General features: G+C 45.3%; 1 protein-coding gene across 2 annotated transcripts in view; it reads right to left on the bottom strand.

The window, feature by feature from the left end:
• Positions 1-22,214, bottom strand: part of Apba1 (amyloid beta precursor protein binding family A member 1) — a 210,699-nt gene that overhangs the window by 5,715 nt on the left and 182,770 nt on the right. For both annotated transcript variants that reach the window (XM_048332822.1, XM_048332813.1), the window contains 5 exons: positions 9,561-9,593; positions 8,506-8,592; positions 7,763-7,948; positions 5,911-6,090; positions 3,716-3,928 (listed from right to left, as the gene is read on the bottom strand). In XM_048332822.1, the coding sequence (XP_048188779.1) occupies positions 3,716-3,928; positions 5,911-6,090; positions 7,763-7,948; positions 8,506-8,592; positions 9,561-9,593 (699 nt within the window). The remainder of the gene's footprint in view (positions 1-3,715; positions 3,929-5,910; positions 6,091-7,762; positions 7,949-8,505; positions 8,593-9,560; positions 9,594-22,214) is intronic.

Raw genomic sequence — 22,214 nt, 5'->3', positions numbered from 1 at the left:
TTACTCAAACTAATCTTTTTTTTCTTTCTTTTTGGTGTCATTCCTGTGGCTTGAACTCAGGGCCCAGATGCTGTCCCTAAGATTCTTTTTCTCAAGGCTAACACTCTATCACTTGAGCCACAGCACCATTTCTGGCTTTTTTTTTTTTGAGTAGTTTATTAGAGATAAAGAGACTCATGGACTTTCCTGACAAGGCTGGCTTTGAACTGTGATCCTCAGGTCTCAGCCTCTGAGTGGCTAGGATTACAGACATGCCTGGCGCAAGCAAACCTTCTTAGGAAATTCTTGTCCATCAGACACAGCTAAGCTCCCATGTGGAAGAAGAGGTGGTCAGGCCCCTCACATTGTCTATGCCCTCTGGAGAGTGAGGAGGGTCAGGACTCACTTGGCCAGCTGGGGGCCCTGAGCAAGCAAGCATCCATGCCTTCAAAGACTGAGATATGTGAAACTGGCTATGGCCATCTCCCCTCCCTTGCCCTCCCCATGGGCTGTCCTGGAATGGCTGGAGGCACTGATGTGGAGCTGGCCAGTCCTTGGAAATTCCCACTTCCTCCTCATCTCCATTTTTACTCTGGTCTCAGCTCAGCTTCTGTAGCAAAGTACTGCAGACCAGGTGCTTTATCATCAACAAATGTTATTCTGACAGTTTTGGAGTCTGGACCTTATGGACACAAATGGTATGCATGAGGACTCCATTCTCTGATTTCATCACCTCCATCTTCTAGTAGCCCCTCAAATGTATGTGGAAAGGGTATATTCAGTCTAAAATATCCCTCTCCATTCTGTAAGTCCTCTCAGACCCAGAATGACTCTTCACAAACTCACTCACTCAATGTTTCTCTCACTGATTTCTCTCTCTGGCATCTGAACTCCAATCCATAACTACACACATACCTTAGATTACTGTGCTATCTTCTCCACAAATGGGGGGTCACTAAGATTGTCTCCAGGCCTTCTGGCAGAGGGGCTGGCTTGGGAACTCGCATGTGGTCAGATACTTTTCCTGGACAGCTCTATATTAGAGTCAAGCTGTTCACTGGCTGAGTGAGATGATTCTATTAATGACTATATCATCACAATAGGTGATATACCAGTACGTATCACGCAGAGGGCTGTTGTGAGAGTTCAGTAAGCTAATCTATGTGCATGCTCAGGAAATGCACAGCCTTCCACTGATGTAGCTGTTTGTTCACCCTCATCATAGATGAAGCCCAAGGATTATAGTTGCTGAATGTATGCATGACACAGATCCTTGTGGTTCTCACATATGCAAAGAGCATATGTATTTAATGACTAACATTCCCTGGGGACCAAGAGATGCCAATCTGGGATGACTTTGCTTCCTTACCCTGGGCTATCCTTCCCTTCTCCACATCACCACAGCAACACAAGATCAGCTCTCTTGGGTCAGGCTCAGACCCCACCCCTGGAACTCAATGGCAGCCCCACTGTCCATCAGTTCCAATAGAGATTCCAGAATGCTGCTGTCCTTTCAGCTACTGACACAGGTTTTTGTTTTTTTTTTCTCTTTCAAGGCCAACTTCAACATCATCCTACAAGAAGTTCCTTCTTCTCACTCTTGCAGCCTTTTGCCTTGAGGTTGCTATCAGGCCCTCTGAACCCTTTCAGTGATGTAATTCTCACACCCAAGTATCTGGGCATTCCAGTTCTGCACATTTCAGCTCAGCCCCTAAAAAATGCCCAATTACACATGTCTGAATGCCATGTTGAAAGTAGTCTCTAATCTTCTTATTCATCTGTCACGTGCTGCATTAAGGAAGGGTGCTTTAGGCAAGTAGTTTGTATATATGACGAGGTCCCTTATGAAAACTAGCCACCTAGTGACACTGTAACCATCCTCCAGCCATTCCTCTTGTGGTGATGATGGTGTAAATGTACCCACCGTGCTGCTACATAAAGGAATAGACATTCTTTAGGAGTATGTAATAATTGACTGCTACTGCTCTATGTATTAGTTGTTATACTTCTGTTGCTGCATTACATGCACTCCTAGTGACCAAGGTTTACTATCTGACAGTATGCGTGTGACACTGACAGGCCCATAGAGATGATTAGCATCAACAACTGACTGAGATCTGCAGAGGAACTCAATGGTGTTTGCAGAAAAGACAGAACCACCTAGCAATGTATTTCTTGGAATATGTTGCTCTGTAATTGACACTTGAGTGTATATTAACAAGAGGCACAATTTACTTGTAAAAGGCAAAGCAATGCTTGACCACAAGTCCTGCACTCTTGCTTGCCCCCATCCTTCTGCTCTCTGCTCAGATGAGAACACTGGCTTTTGTGATTCTTGTTTGCTTAGCACAGATGATGGTATGATTCTTTGGTTCATTCCCCAGACCTGGGTTCTAACTAAGTCTTTTAGGAAATCTGAGACCAAGGAAAGCTGTGCATGATGCATGAGTCTGCTCACAGTACCACAGTCTGAGTACTGAGTTCTTGGCCTCAGATGCTGCAGTGGAGGAGGAAGATTTCAGTCAGACTGGCCATGCAACCAGCAAGTACTTGTGTGCTCAAGACACCACACACCTGCTTTATTGCTAAGAAGAAAATTGAATTTCCTCCACTCAAACATCCACATTTAATTTCCTTTTAAGTAGCTCTTCTTCATCTATATACTGGCATCAGTTCAGGTTGAACAAGTAGTAATTATATGAAAAAGAATGCATGGACTCTAACAGAGGTTTCTTCTTCTCATGACAAGCAGCCAGCAGGCTCTGGGAGAAAGAGGAACTCACCTGTGACACAGTGTTCTTAGATTTGAAGCATTCCCATGACACTGTGTGTGTGTGTGTGTGTGTGTGTGTGTGTGTGCACACGCACACACATGTCCTAGGACTCTTTAACTCAGGGCCTGGGCGCTGTCCCTGAGCTTTTCTGCTCAAAGCTAGCATTCTACCACTTGAGCCACACCTCCATTTCCAGATTTTTTGGTAGTTAATTGGTGACAAGAGTTTTACAGACTTTCCTGACTGTGTTGGCTTCCAATTCCAATCCTCAGATCTCAGCCTCCTGAGTAGCTAGGCTTATAGGCTTGAGCCACTGGTGCCAGGCTTAAGAACAGTAAATCATCTCTTGCCCATTAGGGCTATTATAAAAGACTGTCTGGACTATTGAGCTGAAGAAAATTCTGCTGAGGCTGAGCCTGGGCTTAGTGGTAGAGAGTGCTGTGATTGATTAGTCATGCTTGCAATGGGTTTGGTTTTAAAGAGTGGTGTTATCTAAGTCAAATACACTATCCCTGATCTAAAAACAACTTAAGGAGGAATTTGTAATAGTAACTTGAATGTAGACTGTCTTAAGATCAAGTCTGTGCTTTTTTTCTAATGGTGTTAATCCTGGAGTTTGAACTCAGGGCCTCCTAGGTACTATCCCTGAGTTTGCGCTTTTTTATTTTTCCTCTCAAGAATAGCACTCTACCATTTGAGCCATAGTTCTACTTCAGTTTTTTTGGTAGTTTACTGGAAATAAGAGAGTTATGGACTTTGCTGCCTGGGCTGGTTTTGATCCCTCAGATCTCAGCCTCCTGAGTAGCTAAAATTACAGGCATCAGCTATGGGCACCCAGAAAAATTTGTGCCTTTTGTATGTGTATTTTCTTGGGTGCCTGAATTTAAAATGCATTCCCATATGAAACAGTTCACATCATTTCAGGTCTACAACAGAAGTAGAATTTTCTCGTGTCCAGGTACCTTAATAATGCTCTGGCATGTGGAGAGAGGCAGGCCCACCAGGCTGGTGCCATTAATGGACATAATCTGGTCCCCGATGTTCAGCTTCCCTGACTTCTCTGCAGGGCCTCCGTGCATCATATTGGCTATGATGACAGTTGGCAGGATGGATCCCCAGCCAGACTCCACAATCACGACTCCCAGGATTTCTCCTTTCTGCTTCTCTATGAAAACCTGAAAGGAGGAAACCCAGTTAGGCAGCCTGGATCAGCAACTCTGTGAGGCAGTGATAGAAATCAATGACATTTCCTCAGTGATTTCCAGCCAAGGTAAGCTCCTGCCTTCTCCACATTGCATGGCCTCTGGAGTCTGAGGGAAAGCATGTCGCACGGGCCCACAACTTCACACTAGGTTTTGTCATGCATCCTGCTTCCCATTTGCAATCCGGGCACACATGTACAACCACAAGGGCACCAAGTTGATTTTTATTATAATTACTATGATTATATTACATATCACTGTATTATTATTGTTTGTCATCCTCATGGCAGGGGAAACAGGCTCTGTTGGTAAGTTTGGTGGCCTGTTAGGGCTTCTAGTAATGGTGTTTACCGTTATTCTATGCACAGATTTCCTCATTCTACAGAGCTTCATATACTGTCTCCAACATTTAAGATTCTCAAGTCCAAAATAAATTCTCAGAGTCACGTCTCAACAAGGAGAAAAATCGAGAAAAAAAAATGCACACCTGTAGGATGGGAAAGTTTGCTGAGATGATGCCAAAGGGTGAGACCCTTCTGGGAAGGATCCAGCAGAGTGTGCATGAATATTCACAGGGGCCTGACACTGCCCCTTCACAGCCTGTGCCCCCATTCACAGGGTAGGGTGTTGAAGTTCAGTGTTGGTGATTTCCCTGAGGAACTCACTATCCTTAGCCCAGAGAGAAACACATACTTGGTACTGGCATTACCAGTTCTTTTACAGAGGTATCTCTGGGGCTCTTATGGCAGTAAAGTGAGGTCTGAGCATGGGCTCTCACCAGCCAGCATAATGGTATCCTGATAAGAAGAAATCTAGACAGAGAGACATGGTAGGAGGAGGATTTGAAGACACAGAGAAAATAGCTATTTGTACGCCAAGGAGGGCGTGTTCAAAACAGAATGGTGCTGACTCGATCAACAACTCCATCTTGTGGGCTCCAGCACCAAGATGCAATTCATATCTGTTGTCGGAGCCAGATGGCTTATGGGGCAAACTAATGTGACCCGTGCCCATCTTGACCAAAGACACAAGGTACGAAGGCCTGCCTGCACCTTTGTCTTTAGGTGACAGGGGTCTGTCCTGCAATCAATGCCCAGTGCTTCATTTGGATCACAAGGCAGCTCATGCCCAGTAAGGCCACCATGCTCCCAGGTTCCCTTTCATTCTGAGTGTAGGCTTCCCACAATCGATCTCAACAAGAATTCTAATCTTCGGCTCTGCTTCTGGGATGCTGACCTGAGACCCTTTACTGGACATGCATGGATGGCCATTAAGCTGCCTTTCTCATTAAAGCTTCTTTTGAATCTCTGGGGCAAAGCCCTGACCATTTGGCTGAACTTGCAGGTGCTTGACCTCTCACCTGGATTTTGTATGGGTCTCTCTACCTCTTTTTCTGTGCACACCCTCTGCTCCAGCCAGGCCACTTCCTTCCCAACTCCCTGGCAGATCTAGAACTTTCTGACCATCAGACAGACGTCTGATTGATGTTACTTCATTTCTGTGCCTTGCCTGCTCCTGTACATTCCACGTGACCTCTTGACAGCTTGAATGTCTCTTTCTCCAGAAAGTCCTGGAGAGCTTGGCCTGAATGAAGGGAGCCCATATCTATCACCTCAACTCAGAACCTGGTCTGTTGAGCTTTGACCAGTGCTTGAGCCAGCACTGTCACTGTCCCAGTGCCCTTACCTGGTCTGTGGGCAGAGGTCAGTATCCCCCTCCCACCCCCACTGCCTTAGAACTCACTGAAAGCATAGCTTTGTATTCCTGGGCACAGAGAACCTGCTGTCTCTTCTGTCGACCCCCTTCACAGGGGCACTTAGTAACAGGGCCTCAGATACTTCTGAGCTGCCACAGGTTGTCCTGCCAGCACCACACTCCTTCACAGTAGAGGGTCCCCCACCCAGACAGCCCAGCCTTAGGGTGTGTGGAGGGGGTGAAACTAGGGAAGTACCTACATCTTTGCAGTTTTCCGACTTGGAGAAGTGGATCAGGTCGTCGTTGTACATGTCCTGGGTGTTGAGCAGGTCACTGTACTCCTTCTGGCTGAGGTCTTCGGGGTTAATCCCGTTGGCCCTGAGGAATTCCTGGTATGCTACACTGAATGCCTGCCCTATAGACTGTGCAATCAGCTGGGCCTGGAAGAGCAGCCAGAAGAGAAGATGGCGGTCAACAGGCAGTGCTATGGGCGGACACTTGGTGTCCCATCCCCATCAGACACTTTCTCCTAGAGTTGGGGGGGGGGCCCTAGACATCAGGCAGGCCAGTGGTTCTATATAAGGGCACCAGTGCTTGCCTCCCAGGAGACCCTTCTAATTATGCAAATGATCATAAGGAAGCTCTGGGCATTCAGTGGACAACAGTAGTCAGAGATGCTGGATCTCCTGCTACATAAAAGACAGTCTTTCACAGTAAGTCATCCTACACTCTGTATAATTTCAAAGATCTCTGCAGTTGTACATGTGCTCGCTGTATATTGTGGACAGGAAAGGTGTTAGTGGCCCAGTTCACTCTAATCCTGCTTCTCTATTCTTTCCATTCTTCCCTAGTGGAGCAAAAAGAAAAATACTCCAGGGGAAAAACTGTTCTGGGCTCCAGGGCCGGTGGAGGTGGGAGAGAGTCCTGCAGAGAGCATCAAGCCTGTACGCAGAGCAAAGACCACATTTTCTACAGCCTTAGCATGCTACAGTGTAACCCATGGGCTCTCTGAGCACCTTCCACGGCTCAGTCTGTCTGGTCAGCATGTGTGGCCTCCATGGAAAACACAGCATGGAGAATGACAGGGAAATGTGCTGAATGCTCCCTGACTGCTCAGAGACAGCTGACATGGGGGACTGCTTTCTAGGGGGTCCAGGCCAGGAAGAGTGGTGACAGTGCCATTGTCTTCCTTGGCAGTGGCTGCAGCTAAGACAGGGTAGTTTCCTGGAGAAAAGAAGGGTTGCCTTTGTCCTTCATTTCCTGGAGGAAAGCAACTGACCACAGCTAGGTACATTCTGAATTGGACATGAATGAATTTTGTTTGTTTCTCCTATGGCTCTCCTGAGAAATGAGCACAGTGCATGGTGCTGACATGGCCTTCTGGGGACAAGGTAGGCTATGAAGCTCAGGGCCAGCACGGGATGGATGTTAGGAACCCTCAGCTTGGTGACAGAGGAGGACTGGGGTTAGGTGGGCCATTTGGTATTCTGCCTGTTTGAGGCAGAGATGCTGGTTTTCCTGTAGTGGCACAGGACAGCTCTACACAGGCAAGAACTGTCCTTTTCAAGCACCTCAGTGCTCAGGTCAGACCTGCTTGGGCAACAGTAGCTACAATTTAGTTGTGATTAAATTGTTCTCATTCTTCATCTTTTTCAAGTTTCACAGAAGTGTAGCCTTTTATTTCTCCCCTTCTCAAACAAATGTAGCAGGCCTTGACCTCAGGACCTTTGTACTTGTCCTTATTCTCACTTCATCCAGATTTCTCGTCACATGCTACCTCATAAAAGAGGGCTGTGTTGTTCATCTCCTTGACCCTGTTTTACCTTCCAGTAAACCATTCCCCATTCCTGGTTTTATAGTAAGGATACTTACCTATTTACTTACAGTCTCCCTTCAACTCACATAATGAGTGCCTTATACGTTTCATCAGCCTTCTACCCTAGCCCTTGAACAGTATGTGAGGCATAGTAGACAGTAAATCACTCAATAAATACATGCTTCACATGTGGTGAGTTAAACTGATTCAGATTCTGAGAAGTCAAGGGCATCTGGCTATCCAATGGCTATTCAGTTCACCTAGAAAGCTAAAGGGATTGTGGGTTCTATGCTTACATCCTCAGACTCAAAGACGTGGCAGATCATCTTGTACTGTCTTTTCCCATCCTGTGCCGGGTGGGAGGCCTCCACGTTCTCCTGAGAGTTGGAGCGAGGCATCCTCCGGCGGGCCATGAGCACCACGATGTTTCCAATATCAGCGATGTACGAGATGGTCCTCAGAGGGTGGTCCATCATCGTCTCCTGGAGTGGGAGGGGCAGGTCAGCCTGGCCCATGGCCTGATGACCCAGGAGAGGCCCCCCCCACCCAGCCTAGCCAAGTATGCCCCACAGTCAGAGTGGGCTCATACCTCGTTGGCAGGTTCATGACACCCACTAGGGCCCACAGGCCTCTCCTTGGTTAACTGAGAGCAACAAATCATCTGTGGCAGTCGAAACAAAATAAGAAAATCGGAAACATTTTCCAATCAGTAGCATCTCTGGTGGTAAAGTTAAAAGGAAGGGTAAATATCTAAATAGCACAGTTGCTTTTTGTGTGTGTGTTTTGATTTGATACAACATTTCTTAAAATCATCATCTGTATAGGGAGGAAGAGACAACATCCACACTTTTCCTTTCTCCTCTGAGTTTTATAAGAAAACACTTGTAGCCCTTACATAGTAGCAGGCACTGCAGTCCAAGCCTTCTGGCTTGTGTGGTACTCAGCATCTAAGGACAGCCAGGGATGATACAGGCACAGGGCAAGCACATCACCCAGTGCTGCTGAGTGCTACCCAGGAAAGGTGAGCAACAGCTAGTACCTGGGTGTCGGCGTTCAACACTTTGATTCTCTGTGTGGAAATGAAGAGGTCGACCTCGGTCATAGGCTGAGATTCCCCTTCAGGAGCCTGAGGAAAAAGAAAGCATTCACCGTGGTATCATGACCCAAATGTTAGTGCGCGCCGTGCCACACACACACACACACACGCACGCACACACGCACGCACGCACGCAACCAGACACAGCCACCAGAACGGCAACGCAGACTCGTGTTCAACTGGCCAGGGGGAAGCAATCATACAGAGGACAGACACATGGACGAGAGTTAGCATCTTGGGGCACAGATGCAGAGGCCCCTGTGTACTCCCCTGTGGACACAGCACCTCAGGGCAGTCAGTGGATTTGACTCTGAACCAAGATGGTGAGGGGCCTCCTTCTGTGAGGTTGGAAGAGTGATGGGGAAAGGCAAGTAGCAGGTTAGTGAAGGCCCTGGGGGAGTCACTTCGAGTCTTGTCCCACTTGAGCTGATGAAGGTACAAATGAAGCCCCTGGCTGCAGTTCTGGTAAGAGGGTCTTCACAGTTAATCACCACCACCACAGCCACCCCATTAGCAAGGAGCCCCAAGGCCTCACATCCAGGGAATAGCTAGCTCAGAAGCACCCAGAAGCTCCACAACCCACACAAGCACAGTCTGGTTCATTCAGGGCTGAACTCGGCACACGTGTGGTTATTAGCGAGTTTTCTTTTTTGCATCCAGCAATCTGACAAATCTCCAAGTCAATAATTGATCAGACCCAATGTCCCTGCCACCTTATCACTCCTTCCACACTACCCATCACGGTTCATTTAGCATCTCCAATCTGCTCCCTGTCCTTCCGCTCAAGTGAAATGACTTATGAGCAACAGAAAAACAGCCATTTTAGGCAACTGAGTTTTGAGAAAGGCTGGCTTATGGGGCGGTTTAAAAAAGAAATCTGAACAAAAACTTTGCTGGATGCAGAAAACAAAAACACGAAATTAAAAAAAAAGGCAAAACATAAACAAATGGAAAGGACAGGCATAACAACCAAGCTGATGAAGTTGTTTGTACTGCACCTTCTTCCTGCTTTTGGCTAATTTCTGGGCCATCTGCTTAGCATGGAACAAACAGAGATAGGAGAATAGTAGTTAGAAAAGAATTTGCAGAGACTCAATGCCACAAAGGGAACTGACTAATACATAGTGGTGCACGGCATTTCTGTGGGAAGACGACTCACTTAAAAATCCCACTGTGAAGGTAGCTGATTTCCTAACTCAGAATTTAGTAGGTAGTGAGGGAAAATGGTATGAAGAAAATGTACTGAAATGCTTTTGAGGCTAACTGCTCTATAATCAACGTCTAGTTCTCTTGATTATGTCTTTATCACATGCCTAATTTTCTATTTCATTTAATTCATACTAGATCTTATTTCTGTCCACTATTATTTTTTATTATCTGTCTTACAGCTATGATACTTAATGTCTTCTTGTTGGGTGGTCGTTTTATTGTTCTTTGTTATCTCTAACAATACTTTCCCCTTAAGTTTGTGTAATTTTTTTTTTTGGCCAGTCCTGGGCCTTGGACTCAGGGACTGAGCACTGTCCCTGGCTTCTTCCCGCTCAAGGCTAGCACTCTGCCACTTGAGCCACAGCGCCGCTTCTGGCCGTTTTCTGTATATGTGGTGCTGGGGAATCGAACCTAGGGCCTCGTGTATCCGAGGCAGGCACTCTTGCCACTAGGCTATATCCCCAGCCCAAGTTTGTGTAATATTAATATAGTATGTAACTAATTAAGAATTAATAACTTTATTCTGCTCTTAATTTTTTTAAGGTTTTGGCTGTAGTGGGATTTGAACTCAGGGCCTTGCACTTGCCAGGCAGGTGCTCTAACCAGATGAGCTAGGGGTAGACACAGGTTTCAGCAGTCCTTTGTGTTTTAGGCTAATTTCAAGTAAGGTTTTGTGTTTATGCTTCCTGCATAGCTGGGATGACAGGTGCACAACACTGTGCTAAGCATTAGTTTGTGGAGATGGAGTGTTGTGGAATTTTGTTCCAGTTGGCCCTGCACCCACCATGATCCTTATGATCTCTGCCCCTCTAGTAGCTGGGATTATGGACATACTTTACCAGGCCTGGCTTTGCTCTAAAAGATAACAGAGTTGATAAAAGATGGGGCTGGATTGTCTAAAATAAAATCCTGCTACCTGCTAGTTGAGTGCAGTAGAGACCACTTAAATGTCTCTGGGCCTCAGTTTCTCTAGTTGTAAAAAAATGGGGATAAGAGTATCTGCCTCATGGGGTTGTTGTGAGCATAACCAATGAATGTATGCAAAGCTCTCCGAGCAGTACTTTAAAGACTATCTTTATGTTTGTGTACAGGATTCCAATTTCCTTGGTCAGGACACCGTTTTCTGGCTTTTGGCAAGACTTTATTCACACCTATCTTGCACAAACAGTGGTGAGTCAGGCAGGGGTCACAGCGTGGAGGATGTGGGGATGGGGTGGGCAGAGCTATTCTCACACTCAGTATTTGCCTGCAAGAGAAGCCCTCCACAGTGCCCCTGTTTCTCTAGGGGCTAAAATGTGCTGATGGAACTGCCTCACCGTTCAGGCACTGGGTGGGTCAGCCACCCACATACCTCTCGGAAAAATCTCCCACCCTCCAGAAGTCCAGGAAGCTGGGAAAGCGGAGCAGCCCTGTTCTCCCCCAGCCTCCCTCTGGCTGTGCGTGGTGGCTATGATTGTGTTTACCGGGAGGAGCTCTGAAGGCAGACCCCTGCGTGTCACCCACGGCTGTGCATGCCAGTGGGAAGAGTGTCACATACAGATGCTATACCTAAGTATACAGACTCCTGCGGGGTCCCCGTGTTGTGATGTGGCTTGATTAAGGGCTATGGTAGGGTCTGGGTGCTTGTGTTCCATCCCCTTGTGCTGAGACAATATGGCAATGACAGTGGAACCTTGATTACTTCCCATAACAAAGCCTAACAGCATGGGTCAAAATTCTGAGGACATGGGGAAACGGATCCGCCACCCACAGAAGACCCCAAATTGTGTTTTCCTGGCATTAGAAGAAGATCTAAAAGGCAAACTATCGGGTGACAGGCATTCTGAAGTAATTTTCACAGTTCAAACACTTTTATGCACTTAGTGCAATAGCATCTTTAAGTCAGTCAATTATGATATCCAAGTATCCTCAGCAAATTAAAATTAAGAAAACAAATCGTCCGATGGAATACTGAAGAAAAAAATGAGGGCATCAGAGCCAGGCTGAGGAGTTAGAAGAGGTCTGGCAACACTTATCACCAGCAAGGAACACCCAAACCTTCCAGTTCTAGTGTTACTCATGCTCCGCACTGCAGGGGATAAGGAGCAGGCTGGTCCCTTCCTCTCACCTGGCCCAGTGAACCTTATGTGCTGTTAAGTCTCTCATGACTGACGTCTGTCACTCTTGTGGGAGGTGGTGGTGGTGATGTCTGTGTGTGTGTCACTGGTGTGTCTTTCTCCAGTAGACATCTACTGGGCACTTATTATGGGCCAAGGTCTTGCTAAGCCCTTCATGTGTCAATGTAAATGCGTTTGACAACCCTGTGAGGCAGGGCCTATATTATCTGTACTTTTCAGAAGAGGGAACTGAGACACAGAGAGATGAGTTAATTTGCCAGGGTCACACAACTGTGAAGTAACAGATTAGAAATTCCAAGCCAGTGTGAGCAGAGGTTCACATTGTACTCTAGAGCACCAGGCAGGTGGCCTGGGTGAGGTTCTTTGTGAACACCCCTGATCTGCCTGTAAAAGCAGCCCTTGTTCCTACCTCCCAGGCCACAGCAGGCTGGATAGGAGTGTCCCTGTTTCCTCTTTACTGACCACAGATATCCTCAAGCAAGATGGGAAATGACATGACTCAGACAAAACTGCAATGATAGAACATTTAATTCTACAATGAAATCATAATTCTTGACATTTAAAGGAAATCATAAAAAGAATGGAAAAATATGAACTGTGGGACAGTTCAGACTGACAGACACTACGATTTGATTATGAATGTTCCTTAGAGAAATGCATGCACCGTGCTACCTGCCACCCCATCTGCAATCCAGTCATAGTGGCATCACAGACAAGGCATGGAGATGCCGGGGCTGTGTTCTGCTGGGCTCAGGTGGGCTCGGCAGGCCACTCTGGCTTGTGTGGAGAGGTAGAGGGGAGAAAGGATGGCACAGGAACTAGCAGCACTGCCTTCAGGCCTGGCGCTCTCCAGGTGAGGCAGGCATAAACACCCCATTGTATGCTTTTGTTTCCTGTGCTTTCTGGGGTCTTATCCAAAAATCATTGCCTTCTGCATGTGGGCACTCAAGTTTCCCAGCACCATCCACTGGTGAGGCATTCCTTCCCCCAGTGTGTGCTTTTGGCACCTCGAGAACCAGCTGGCTGTGGACATGTAAGTTTATTTCTGGGATCTCTGTTCTGTGTCATGAGTCTGATGTCTGTTTTTATGTCAATACCACGCTCTTTTGGTTCCACGATACTGTATTCTGCCTGGAAATCAGGTACGCCAAGGCCTCCAGCTTTGTTCCATTTGCTGAAGACTGCTTTGACTAGTCAGGCTCTTTTGAGCTTCTATATCAATTTTAGGATTTATCTGTTCTAGTCCTAGGAAGAATATCTGTGATATTTCAATGGAAATTACCCTGAATCTGTCAATCAGTTTGGGTACTATGGATATTTTAACAATCATAATGCTTCTGATCCAATAGGAAGATCTTCCTATTTCTGGTGTTCTTCAATTTCATTCATATTTCATAATTGTTGTTGTAGAGAGGTCTTTTACTTCCTCTTTGGTTAAGTTTCTTTTTTTCTGGCACTGGGGTCTGAACTCAGGACCTTGAGCTTGCTAACCAGGTGCTCTAACACTTGAGCTATATCTGCAGCCCTTTTTGTACTGGTCATTTTTAAAGTAGGGCCTCACTTTTTGCTCAGGGCCAGCCTGGACCTCCAATCCTCTATGCTTTCCTCCATAGTTAAGATGAAAGGCACATACCACCATGACCCACTTTTTCTGTTGAGATAGTGTCTTACACAGGCTGGCCTAGAACCATGATCCTTCCCATCACAGCCTCCTACATAGCTGGGATGACAGAGGTATACAACTGTACTCAGCTATTGAGTGAGACAAAGCCTTGAGAACTTTGCCAAGTCTGGACTAGGAACCACAGTTCTTCCAGTATCTTCCTGCTAAGTTGCTAGACGTACAGGTATGAACCACCAGCCCCCAGGTATTTCTAGGTTTGAGTGTTTAAAATTTGCTGATACTTTATCTCCACAAATTTGTTATTGGTTTGTTAAGAAAAACTACTTTTGTATGTTCCTTGTGTATGGCTACTTTACTGGATTTATCAGTTCTAATTGTTTTTTTAGTGGAGTATTTGGGTTTTTCTATATATAGAAACCTATCATGTATAAATAAATACTATGATTTTCATCCCATTGGATATCTTTTCTTTCTGTTGCTTACATGTTCTGGATAAAAATTCTAGAACAATATGGATGAGAGTGGTAAGAATGGATGCTCCTCTCCTGTCTTGCTCCTGCTCTCAGAAAATGCTCCAGTTTTTCTGTATTCAGTGTAAGTTGGCTGTCATATACAACTTTATAGTGAGGTACAACCCTTCTATGTCTAGTTATTTTAAGACTTCCATTGTGAAGGGACGCTGAAATTTTCTAAATGCTTTTTCTGTGTTTTTTGAAATGATTTTTATTCCTTCTATTGATGTGATACACTATATTTACTGGAATATATCAAACCATCTTTTCTCTGTGTCCTATCTCCCTCTCCCCATTTCTCTATGTGCTAAATTCAGTAATCTCAGCAGTGAAGCCACAAAGATGTCATCTTTATACATAAATCTGACAAGACTAGTAACATTTTCTGCTATTACTTCATTGAACAGGTTTTCTGTGCCCTTAGCCTTTATCAGTTGACATTCAAGTATTCTAAACATGTATGTTGCTCTTCTAATGTTTTCACAAAATAATTTTTTTGAAGTTGGCCCATGCTGGCTTCTAAGTTGTGATCCTCCTGTCTCAGCCTTTTGAGTATTGGGATTGTAGGACTAAGTCACTATACTCAGCTCCCAACCATCACAGCACTTCCCTTCCTTGCCTTGATGGAATGGTATAATTCAAAAGACCTGCCTTTAAATTCAGACATTAGTTTTCATATGATCTGGTCTGTTGTAGAGGCTTTCAACTGTGCTATTTATGACTGACTGAGCTATTCATTTCTAAGGTTTTTGTTTTTCACTCTTTTTGTGTGTGGGGGATGAATTTCTCATTCATATTGTGTGTTGTGATCCTAACTTCACTTACTTGTATTTTTTGACATTCACTTGGATCCCAAGACTTTTTTTTGTATAACTATATATTCATATTTTTTATCATGCATTTTCTCTTTTTATTTTGTCAGTGGTTTAGGGCCTGGGTGTCATCCCTGAGCTATTTTGCTCAAGGCCAGTGCTCTATCATGTTGAACCACAGGTCCACTTGGGCACCAAACTGTTGCTAGCTGGAGAGTCTGGAGAGTTACGCTCCTTTGGAGAATCCTATTACTCTTCTCTTTCACACTTTCCATGGTCCTCCAGTGATATATTTATGTGTCTGGGGGTTGGGTGTCCTGCTGCTTTTATGAGCTGGCCTTCTTAGTAGGTGGCTTCCTCCTAAAGATGTGTCTTGGGGTGTGAGCTTCATTTCCATGTGGGAACCATGATAGACTCTTCCCGTAGCTTTGGCTGTGGCTAATGACATTGTGAATAGTGTGTACCATGTTAGAGTGGGATGGCTGTCTTAGCAGGACACATAGGAGTGGGACCAGTTCAGGCATGTGTGGTGAAGAGTGAGTGGGGGTGCTCATGGCATAGCTATGCTTACTGTGGTAGTGGTGTCCTCATTGGGCAGTGGGGGTTTCGGCAGAAACTTTTCACGTGAGCACTTCTAATCAGTAGAAGAGCACTTCTATTTCAACCCTACCAGCAGGGTCACTGGGACCCCCTGCAGTGTAAAAGGGACTGAAGCACTCCTCCTCTGACCAGATAGTGCTTCCAGGCTAGGCATTGCATGAAGAGAGGGAATGGCAGGAACTACAGTCCCAGATCAGTGGTGCTCATACCAAGTTCTTTCTTTCTTTTTTTTGGCCAGTCCTGGGCCTTGGACTCAGGGCCTGAGCACTGTCCCTGGCTTCTTTTTGCTCAAGGCTAGCACTCTGCCACTTGAGCCACAGCGCCCCTTCTGGCCGTTTTCTATATATGTGGTGCTGGGGAATTGAACCCAGGGCTTCATGTATACAAGGCAAGCACTCTTGCCACTAGGCCATATCCCCAGCCCTCATACCAAGTTCTGATAGTGCATGTCAGAGAAGGTGTGGAGGCCACAGGAACCGTGTGTGTGGCGGGGGGGGGCAGTAGGAACTATCATCTTCTCTGTTGCTCCTGTGAGAGCCTACCAGGAAACAGGGCTTTGGCACTTCCTAGTCCTGCATGCCCCAGAATGCATTAGCTCAGGTTTCCTGCTATTTGCTACTCCTTACTCTTGTAGTTTGAGTGGGTAGAATGAGGAACATGTCAGAGCAGGTCACAGTTTCCTTGAGAAGCCTCCTTTGATTATGCACACCCAGGAGATGGCAGTTAGCTCATGCCCCCGTGGGCTAAGCCACAGTGGCATTATCATGTCCCTCCCCACCTTGTGAAGAGCAAGCACTTGAGGCAATATGAATCAGGCAGTATGGGTACCTCTCTGCAGTCCTGGCCCTGGGGCCAGGCCATACATAGGTGGCCATACCCAGTCTCAGAGGGATACTCCCTGATGGCTTGGTTCCTTTTGTGTCTGGGCTTCAGCCAGTCACTCTTTGGACCACAATGGGTTGTCAAGGCAGCTACACACTGAGCCAGTGCTGTAGAAGCTCTGGGTGGTCTCATAGATGGGACTATGTCTAGATTTTCAAATTCAGATAGCAGCTTCCTTCTAAATGGCTCCTGGCTACAGTACCCTAGGTGTTCACTGGGAGATGATGTGAGACTCTTTCCCGAAAAAGGATACTGTGAAGCTTTTGGGTAACATCGTGGGCTGCAAGCCCTTGAGGACTGGGTAGCTTTCCTACTAGCTAGCATGTCAGCATCCTCCCTGACATAAAAGGTTGCTAGGACTCTCACCCATATCCATGCAAAGGGGAGACTCCCTGTCCCCAAGCCACAGCCCAGATAGCCAGTGCTGAGGGAGGTATGCTGCTTATCTTTCTATACAGTCTTCTCAGGTCTTTGAATCTTATGAGGGCCCAGTGTCTGTCTCTTGTTGATTTCTAACATTTTCCCATGGTCACTCACCTCAAAATGCAGCCACAGACCTACAGCTTTGATTCTCTTTGGTGGTGGAGGAGGTGAGAGCTATCTTGAAATATCCCTCCTCAGAGCCCTTAATAGGAAAATGTGTGGCAAATACACCAGAAGGACGTCTATTTTGCAGTGTCTCTTGACCATATTTTCCAATGGAAGCCAATCAGTGACAGGCACTCAACTTGACTGGAACAATTGGAGAGCACAGTGTAGGAAAAGGTGCTTCATGATGCTGGAGTAGTCACTCTCAAGCTGTAGTGCATACCAGCATCTCCTGTGTCTCACTTTTGGAACCTTTGACTCTGTATGTCTGGGGTTAATGCCCAAGGCTGTGCTGCTGCTATTACATGTTAAGATCCACTGTTCAGATGAATTTCTCAGGTATAGAGAGAGGGGGGGTGGAGCTGGTGAGGGTTTTCCTGGAAGGATAGTATTTCTCCTAGAAGATGACTCTATGATTCTAGAAGAATAGTATTCTCCTAGAGAATGATGAGCAATACCGGGTGCCTTTAATTTTTCTGTTGTATTTTGCCATCTATTTCTTTTACCTTTTTCCCTCCTTTCCCTTCTCTTCTCTTTCAGTGGAGTCTTACATAGGCCAGGTTTGCTTTAAACTTATTTTGTAGCCCCAGCTAGCTTCCAAGTCATGAACTTTCTGCCTGTGCCTCCAAAGTGCTGGGATTACAGGTATATACCAGTACCTTCAGCTAAGGACTTAAAAGACATGCTTTGTTCCTTATGTATTAGTAGAAGAAGTAGGTGTTTCATTTCAAATTCTTATTTGCTTTGTAGTAATGTTAAGTAAGCAGTCTTTCTGGTTTCTTTTATTAGACTCAAGTTTCTCAAGGCCAAAGATCAGTTAGTAGACAATTTTTACTCCTAAAGTGCCGATTGCAGAAGTTTATTATTATTATTGATTGGTCATGGAGCTTGAACTCAGGGCCTGGTACTGTCACTGAGAAATTTTGCTCATGGCTAGCACTCTACCACCTTGAGTCATGACACCATTTCTGGTTATCTGGTTGTTACTTGGAGATGAGTCTCATGGGTTTTCTTGCCTGGGCTGGCTTTGAACCATGATCCTCAGATCTCAGGCTCCTGAGTAGTTAGAATTACAGGCGTGAGTCACCTGTTCCTAGCTTGCAGAAGTTTTAATAGGGACAGTTTAGCTTTTGTGAATAAGTTGTTTTTTTTTTCTTTCTCACTAAGCAGAAATGTCTGATCAAGCTATAGCTCTAAATTTTCTCTTCATTTAGCATAGATGATTTTTTAAGTTAAGAATATAGTAACTTAAAAATTATAAGTATAGGGGCTGGGAATATGGCCTAGTGGCAAGAGTGCTTGCCTCCTATACATAAAGCCCTGGGTTCAATTCCTCAGCACCACATACATAGAAAATGGCCAGAAGTGATGCTGTGGCTCAAGTGGTAGAGTGCTAGCCTTGAGCAAAAAGAAGCTCAGGCCCTGAACTCAAGCCCCAGGACTGGCAAAAAAAAAAAAAAAAGAACAAGTATAAACCCAATGAGTGATGATGTTGCTTCCTAGTGTACAGTTTGTGTGATAAATACCACACTGGACACACTTTATCTGGCATCTGCTCAGATAAAGCAGCACAGATACCAGGATGTGTTCATATCCCTCTGACCCCACATGGAGACACAACAAGAAGAAGAAGAGATGAAATGGGGGGGGTGTTGTCTCTGTGGGGGAGTGAGGGAGGGACAGGGAACCAGAAAAACAAAGGAGAAAATGATTTCATCTCTATGTAGGTCAAGGAATCTAGCTGGAAATTCCCAATCATTCTAGGGTTAAGGATAGTGCTACGTGGACTGAAAAATAAATCCCTGAAGCTTTGCCTTCTTTTTTTCTTCCTGGATAGACAACATGCCTAATGTCTGCTTTGTTGAGGTGGCCTCAAGTAACTTGCTCTCAAAAGATCAGGTTCCTTGAGAAAGTAGCACAGCATTATCTTCTCTAGAGATCACCACTGGGCACTATGGACAAGCTCCCTTAGGGAAACTGTTTTCCTCTGCATACGACAAAGTATATACCCACTCCTTGACATGGCCACTTTCTGGGGGTGCTAGAATAAACAGCCATCTCCACTTACAATTGGAAAAGGCTTCTAGCTGTGTGTTAATGTCAAACAATCTGACAAGCATTTAAATGGATGTAAAAGGAACGTGAAGCAGAAAATATTTAATGACAGGCAACAGTTCCTTCTGATGCATAGAAATACATTTTAAAATGATACTTATAAGTTAAAAATGAAATGGAACCATTTAATTTTACTACCCCATAATGAATTCCAGACAGTACAGTAATTTCCTTGTAAAAATAAATACATGTTTTTCCAATTGCTGGCTCTGCTCTAGGCAGGTCTAGAAGGCATTTGTAAGCAGTCAGCCCCTGCCTGGCTTGTTCTGATGGACAGAGCCATCTAATTTTAGGTGCAAATGAACTGTGGAACTTCTGGGTACCAATCCCTTGAAAGCTTAAGAATATAAGTTCTGACTTCTGAAAAGGGAATTGGACTTCAAAGGAAAGACGACACTGCCAGGCACTACTGTGAAAGATGGAACTATCAACTAAGATGCATTGGGCATGGAGGGAATTAGTTCCCGGATGCTGCAGTTTACCATGAGGAGTGTGAAGACACAGACACTCATTTGTAGGAGGACACTCATTTATCAGGAGGTGAACAAACAAGGTGTTCAAGAAAGAACTTGAATTTCAAAGGTTTTGGAACTTTCATGAATAGAACCTAAAAGAAACTGACATCAAAGCAACATGTAATTTTCCTTCTCAAGAATCTAGTACTCTTTTAGAGATGGACTGTGTCTTTGTTTTGTGTTTGATCACCTGAGTGGGCCCTGGCCATGATCCTTGGTATTTTAGTGGAGATAGGTCTGTTGTGTGGTCCTGCCCTGGTTACAGTGTGCTGTGAGTACTTAGCTCTGGCCCAGGAAAGGCTCCCAGTCACCATGACTACCAGATGTGCCCCTGTTTACTCCCAAATACATCTTGCAGAGGTAGCCCCATCTGTCAAAGAACCATTAGGTCAGCACACTAGGTGTCTGTCCTCACTTTAGCTCAAGAGAAGCTAAAAGCACTACCATCTTGTAGACATGGTGTTGTGTGGAGTCTGCAGGACAGGAGGAAGTGCCAGTATATCCCTGTAGTGTGTGTGTGTGTGTGTGGAATTATCTAGTTCTGTTTTGAATGCTGTGCTTGGGAGAAGGCCATAGGAAATGTCTGGCATTAATGTCAGAAACATGGATATCTGGAGTGTCTCTCAATGTTAAGGATTTGGTCACCTGCCAATGAACTACTGGGAGGTGGTGACACCATTAGCAGGTGGAGCCTAGTGGAAGGAAGTTAGATTATTGGGAATGTTCTCAAAGGAATATTGAGAGCCTGGCTCCTCTTGTCTTTTTGCTTCCTGACCACCATGAGGAGCGCTGCCTCATCCACCAGAAATCCCCACATGAAATGCTGTGCTCCACAGGCCCAAAGCAACAGGGCCAAAGGAACATGGACTGAAACCTCTGGAGCCTTCGGCCCAAATAAGCTTTTCTTCTTTTATCTTAGGTATTGTGCCTTGAAAAATTGACTGACACACTAAGCTTGGGCAGATGGCTCAAATGGAACTGGTAATGTTCTACCTACAGCAAGGTCTTTAGTTCTAAAGACCTAGAAGGAAGGTACTATGGTCAAACTGTTGCTATGTGTTTAAAGAGCTGTACTGTTAGGGGCCACAAGTGCAAGGTGTCTCTCTGAATATGGGGAACTCCCTTAAAAGAACTGGATCTTCCTGCTTTCTATCATACTAGGAAAGGTAAGTTTCAAAGACATATATACCAAGAAGAGGGCACCAGGGAAGCAGGATCTAGATGAAGTGACTGAATGGTTCCTCAGCACAGGGACAAATCAGCAGACCCTGTCAGTAATTCAGATTGTGGGTCTGGCCTTTCAGTTTTGTGACAATAGCCTACTTAGAGGCAGCTGTAAATGGCAACTTTGTTTATACGTATTTTCGAAGACACTAATAGTAATATTGAAAGTGCAGGATGACCTTACTGTACTAGATAAGGAAAAGCAAGGTCTGAGCTTGAGACAGATGTTTCCTCAAAATGTTGAGCTCTAGTTAAGTGTGAGTGACCCATGGAGACCTCAAAAACAGGTTCAAAAGAAAGCCACTTGAAGCCTGGTGCCAGTGGCTCAGACCCGTAATCCTAGCTACTCAGGAGTCTGAGATCTAAGGATCACAGTTTGAAGCCAACCTGAGCATGAAAGTCCATGAAACTCATCTCCAATTCACCACAAAAACCTAGAAGTGGAGCTGTGGCTCAAGTGTTAGAGTGCCAGCCTTGAGCACAAAAGCTCAGGGACACTGCCCAGGCCCAGAGTTCAAGCCCCAGGACTGGAAAAAAAAAGAAAGTCGCTTGATAAGGAAGCAATGAGAGGGGCCCAGAGATATTCACAAAGCATCCTGGGGGAATGCAAAATGACTGGGTGCCTGTGATGAGCAATCCTGATTGTCAACTTGAATGGACCAAGCTCTGCCTAGGAGATTACAAAGCACACTGGGTTGTCTGTGGAGGTATGCTAGACAGTGATATACCATTCAATAGGGCAGGGGACTGGAAGGGATAGAAGTGGAAGAAGAAGAAAGCCTACTGGTATGAGCATGCTCTCTTCCTGCCTCCCTGCTTCCTGGCTGCTATGAGGCAACTTTGCTCCTCCAAGAACACTCTTCGGCCATGATGTTTTACTTTACCATAGCCCAGAAACAACAAAATCAGCTGACCATGGACTGAAACCTTTGAAACACTGAGCCCAAATACATCTTCCTCCTGTGAATCATTACCCTCAGGAATTGGTCACAGTATTAACAATCTCACACATGCAAAAATTAAAACAAGGAATGGCAATAATTACTGTGATGACCTGACCATAAGTTTAGGAGTTTTAGAGACTGGTTTGTGGGAAAATTTAGAAAAGTCCGGAGATACCGACTAGAGAAGCCATAGAATGCTATGCTACAAGAAGAGCTAAATGGGTCAGCCATCTGCTAGTGGCTCAGAAGACTGGAGTGCTGATAGGAACATGGATAGTAAGGGTAATAAATGTGGGAAGGAGGATTCGTATTAGAAACTGGACTAGAGACAAGATGTGGTACATCCTGGCAAAGAACCTGTCTATATTTTGTCTGGGCTCTAAGACTTTGAGACTGAGTTTTAAGGGTAATGATGGACTAAATATGACAGAAGAAATTTCAAAGCAGCTCAGCATTATGTTTACTGCCCGGGCACTGCTGGCTTTTATAGCCAAGTTTACAGGGAAATAC

This window comes from Perognathus longimembris, chromosome 1 (assembly GCF_023159225.1).
Source record: "Perognathus longimembris pacificus isolate PPM17 chromosome 1, ASM2315922v1, whole genome shotgun sequence".
NCBI classification, from domain to species: Eukaryota; Metazoa; Chordata; class Mammalia; order Rodentia; family Heteromyidae; genus Perognathus; species Perognathus longimembris.
This window is presented reverse-complemented; position numbering and strand designations above follow the sequence as displayed.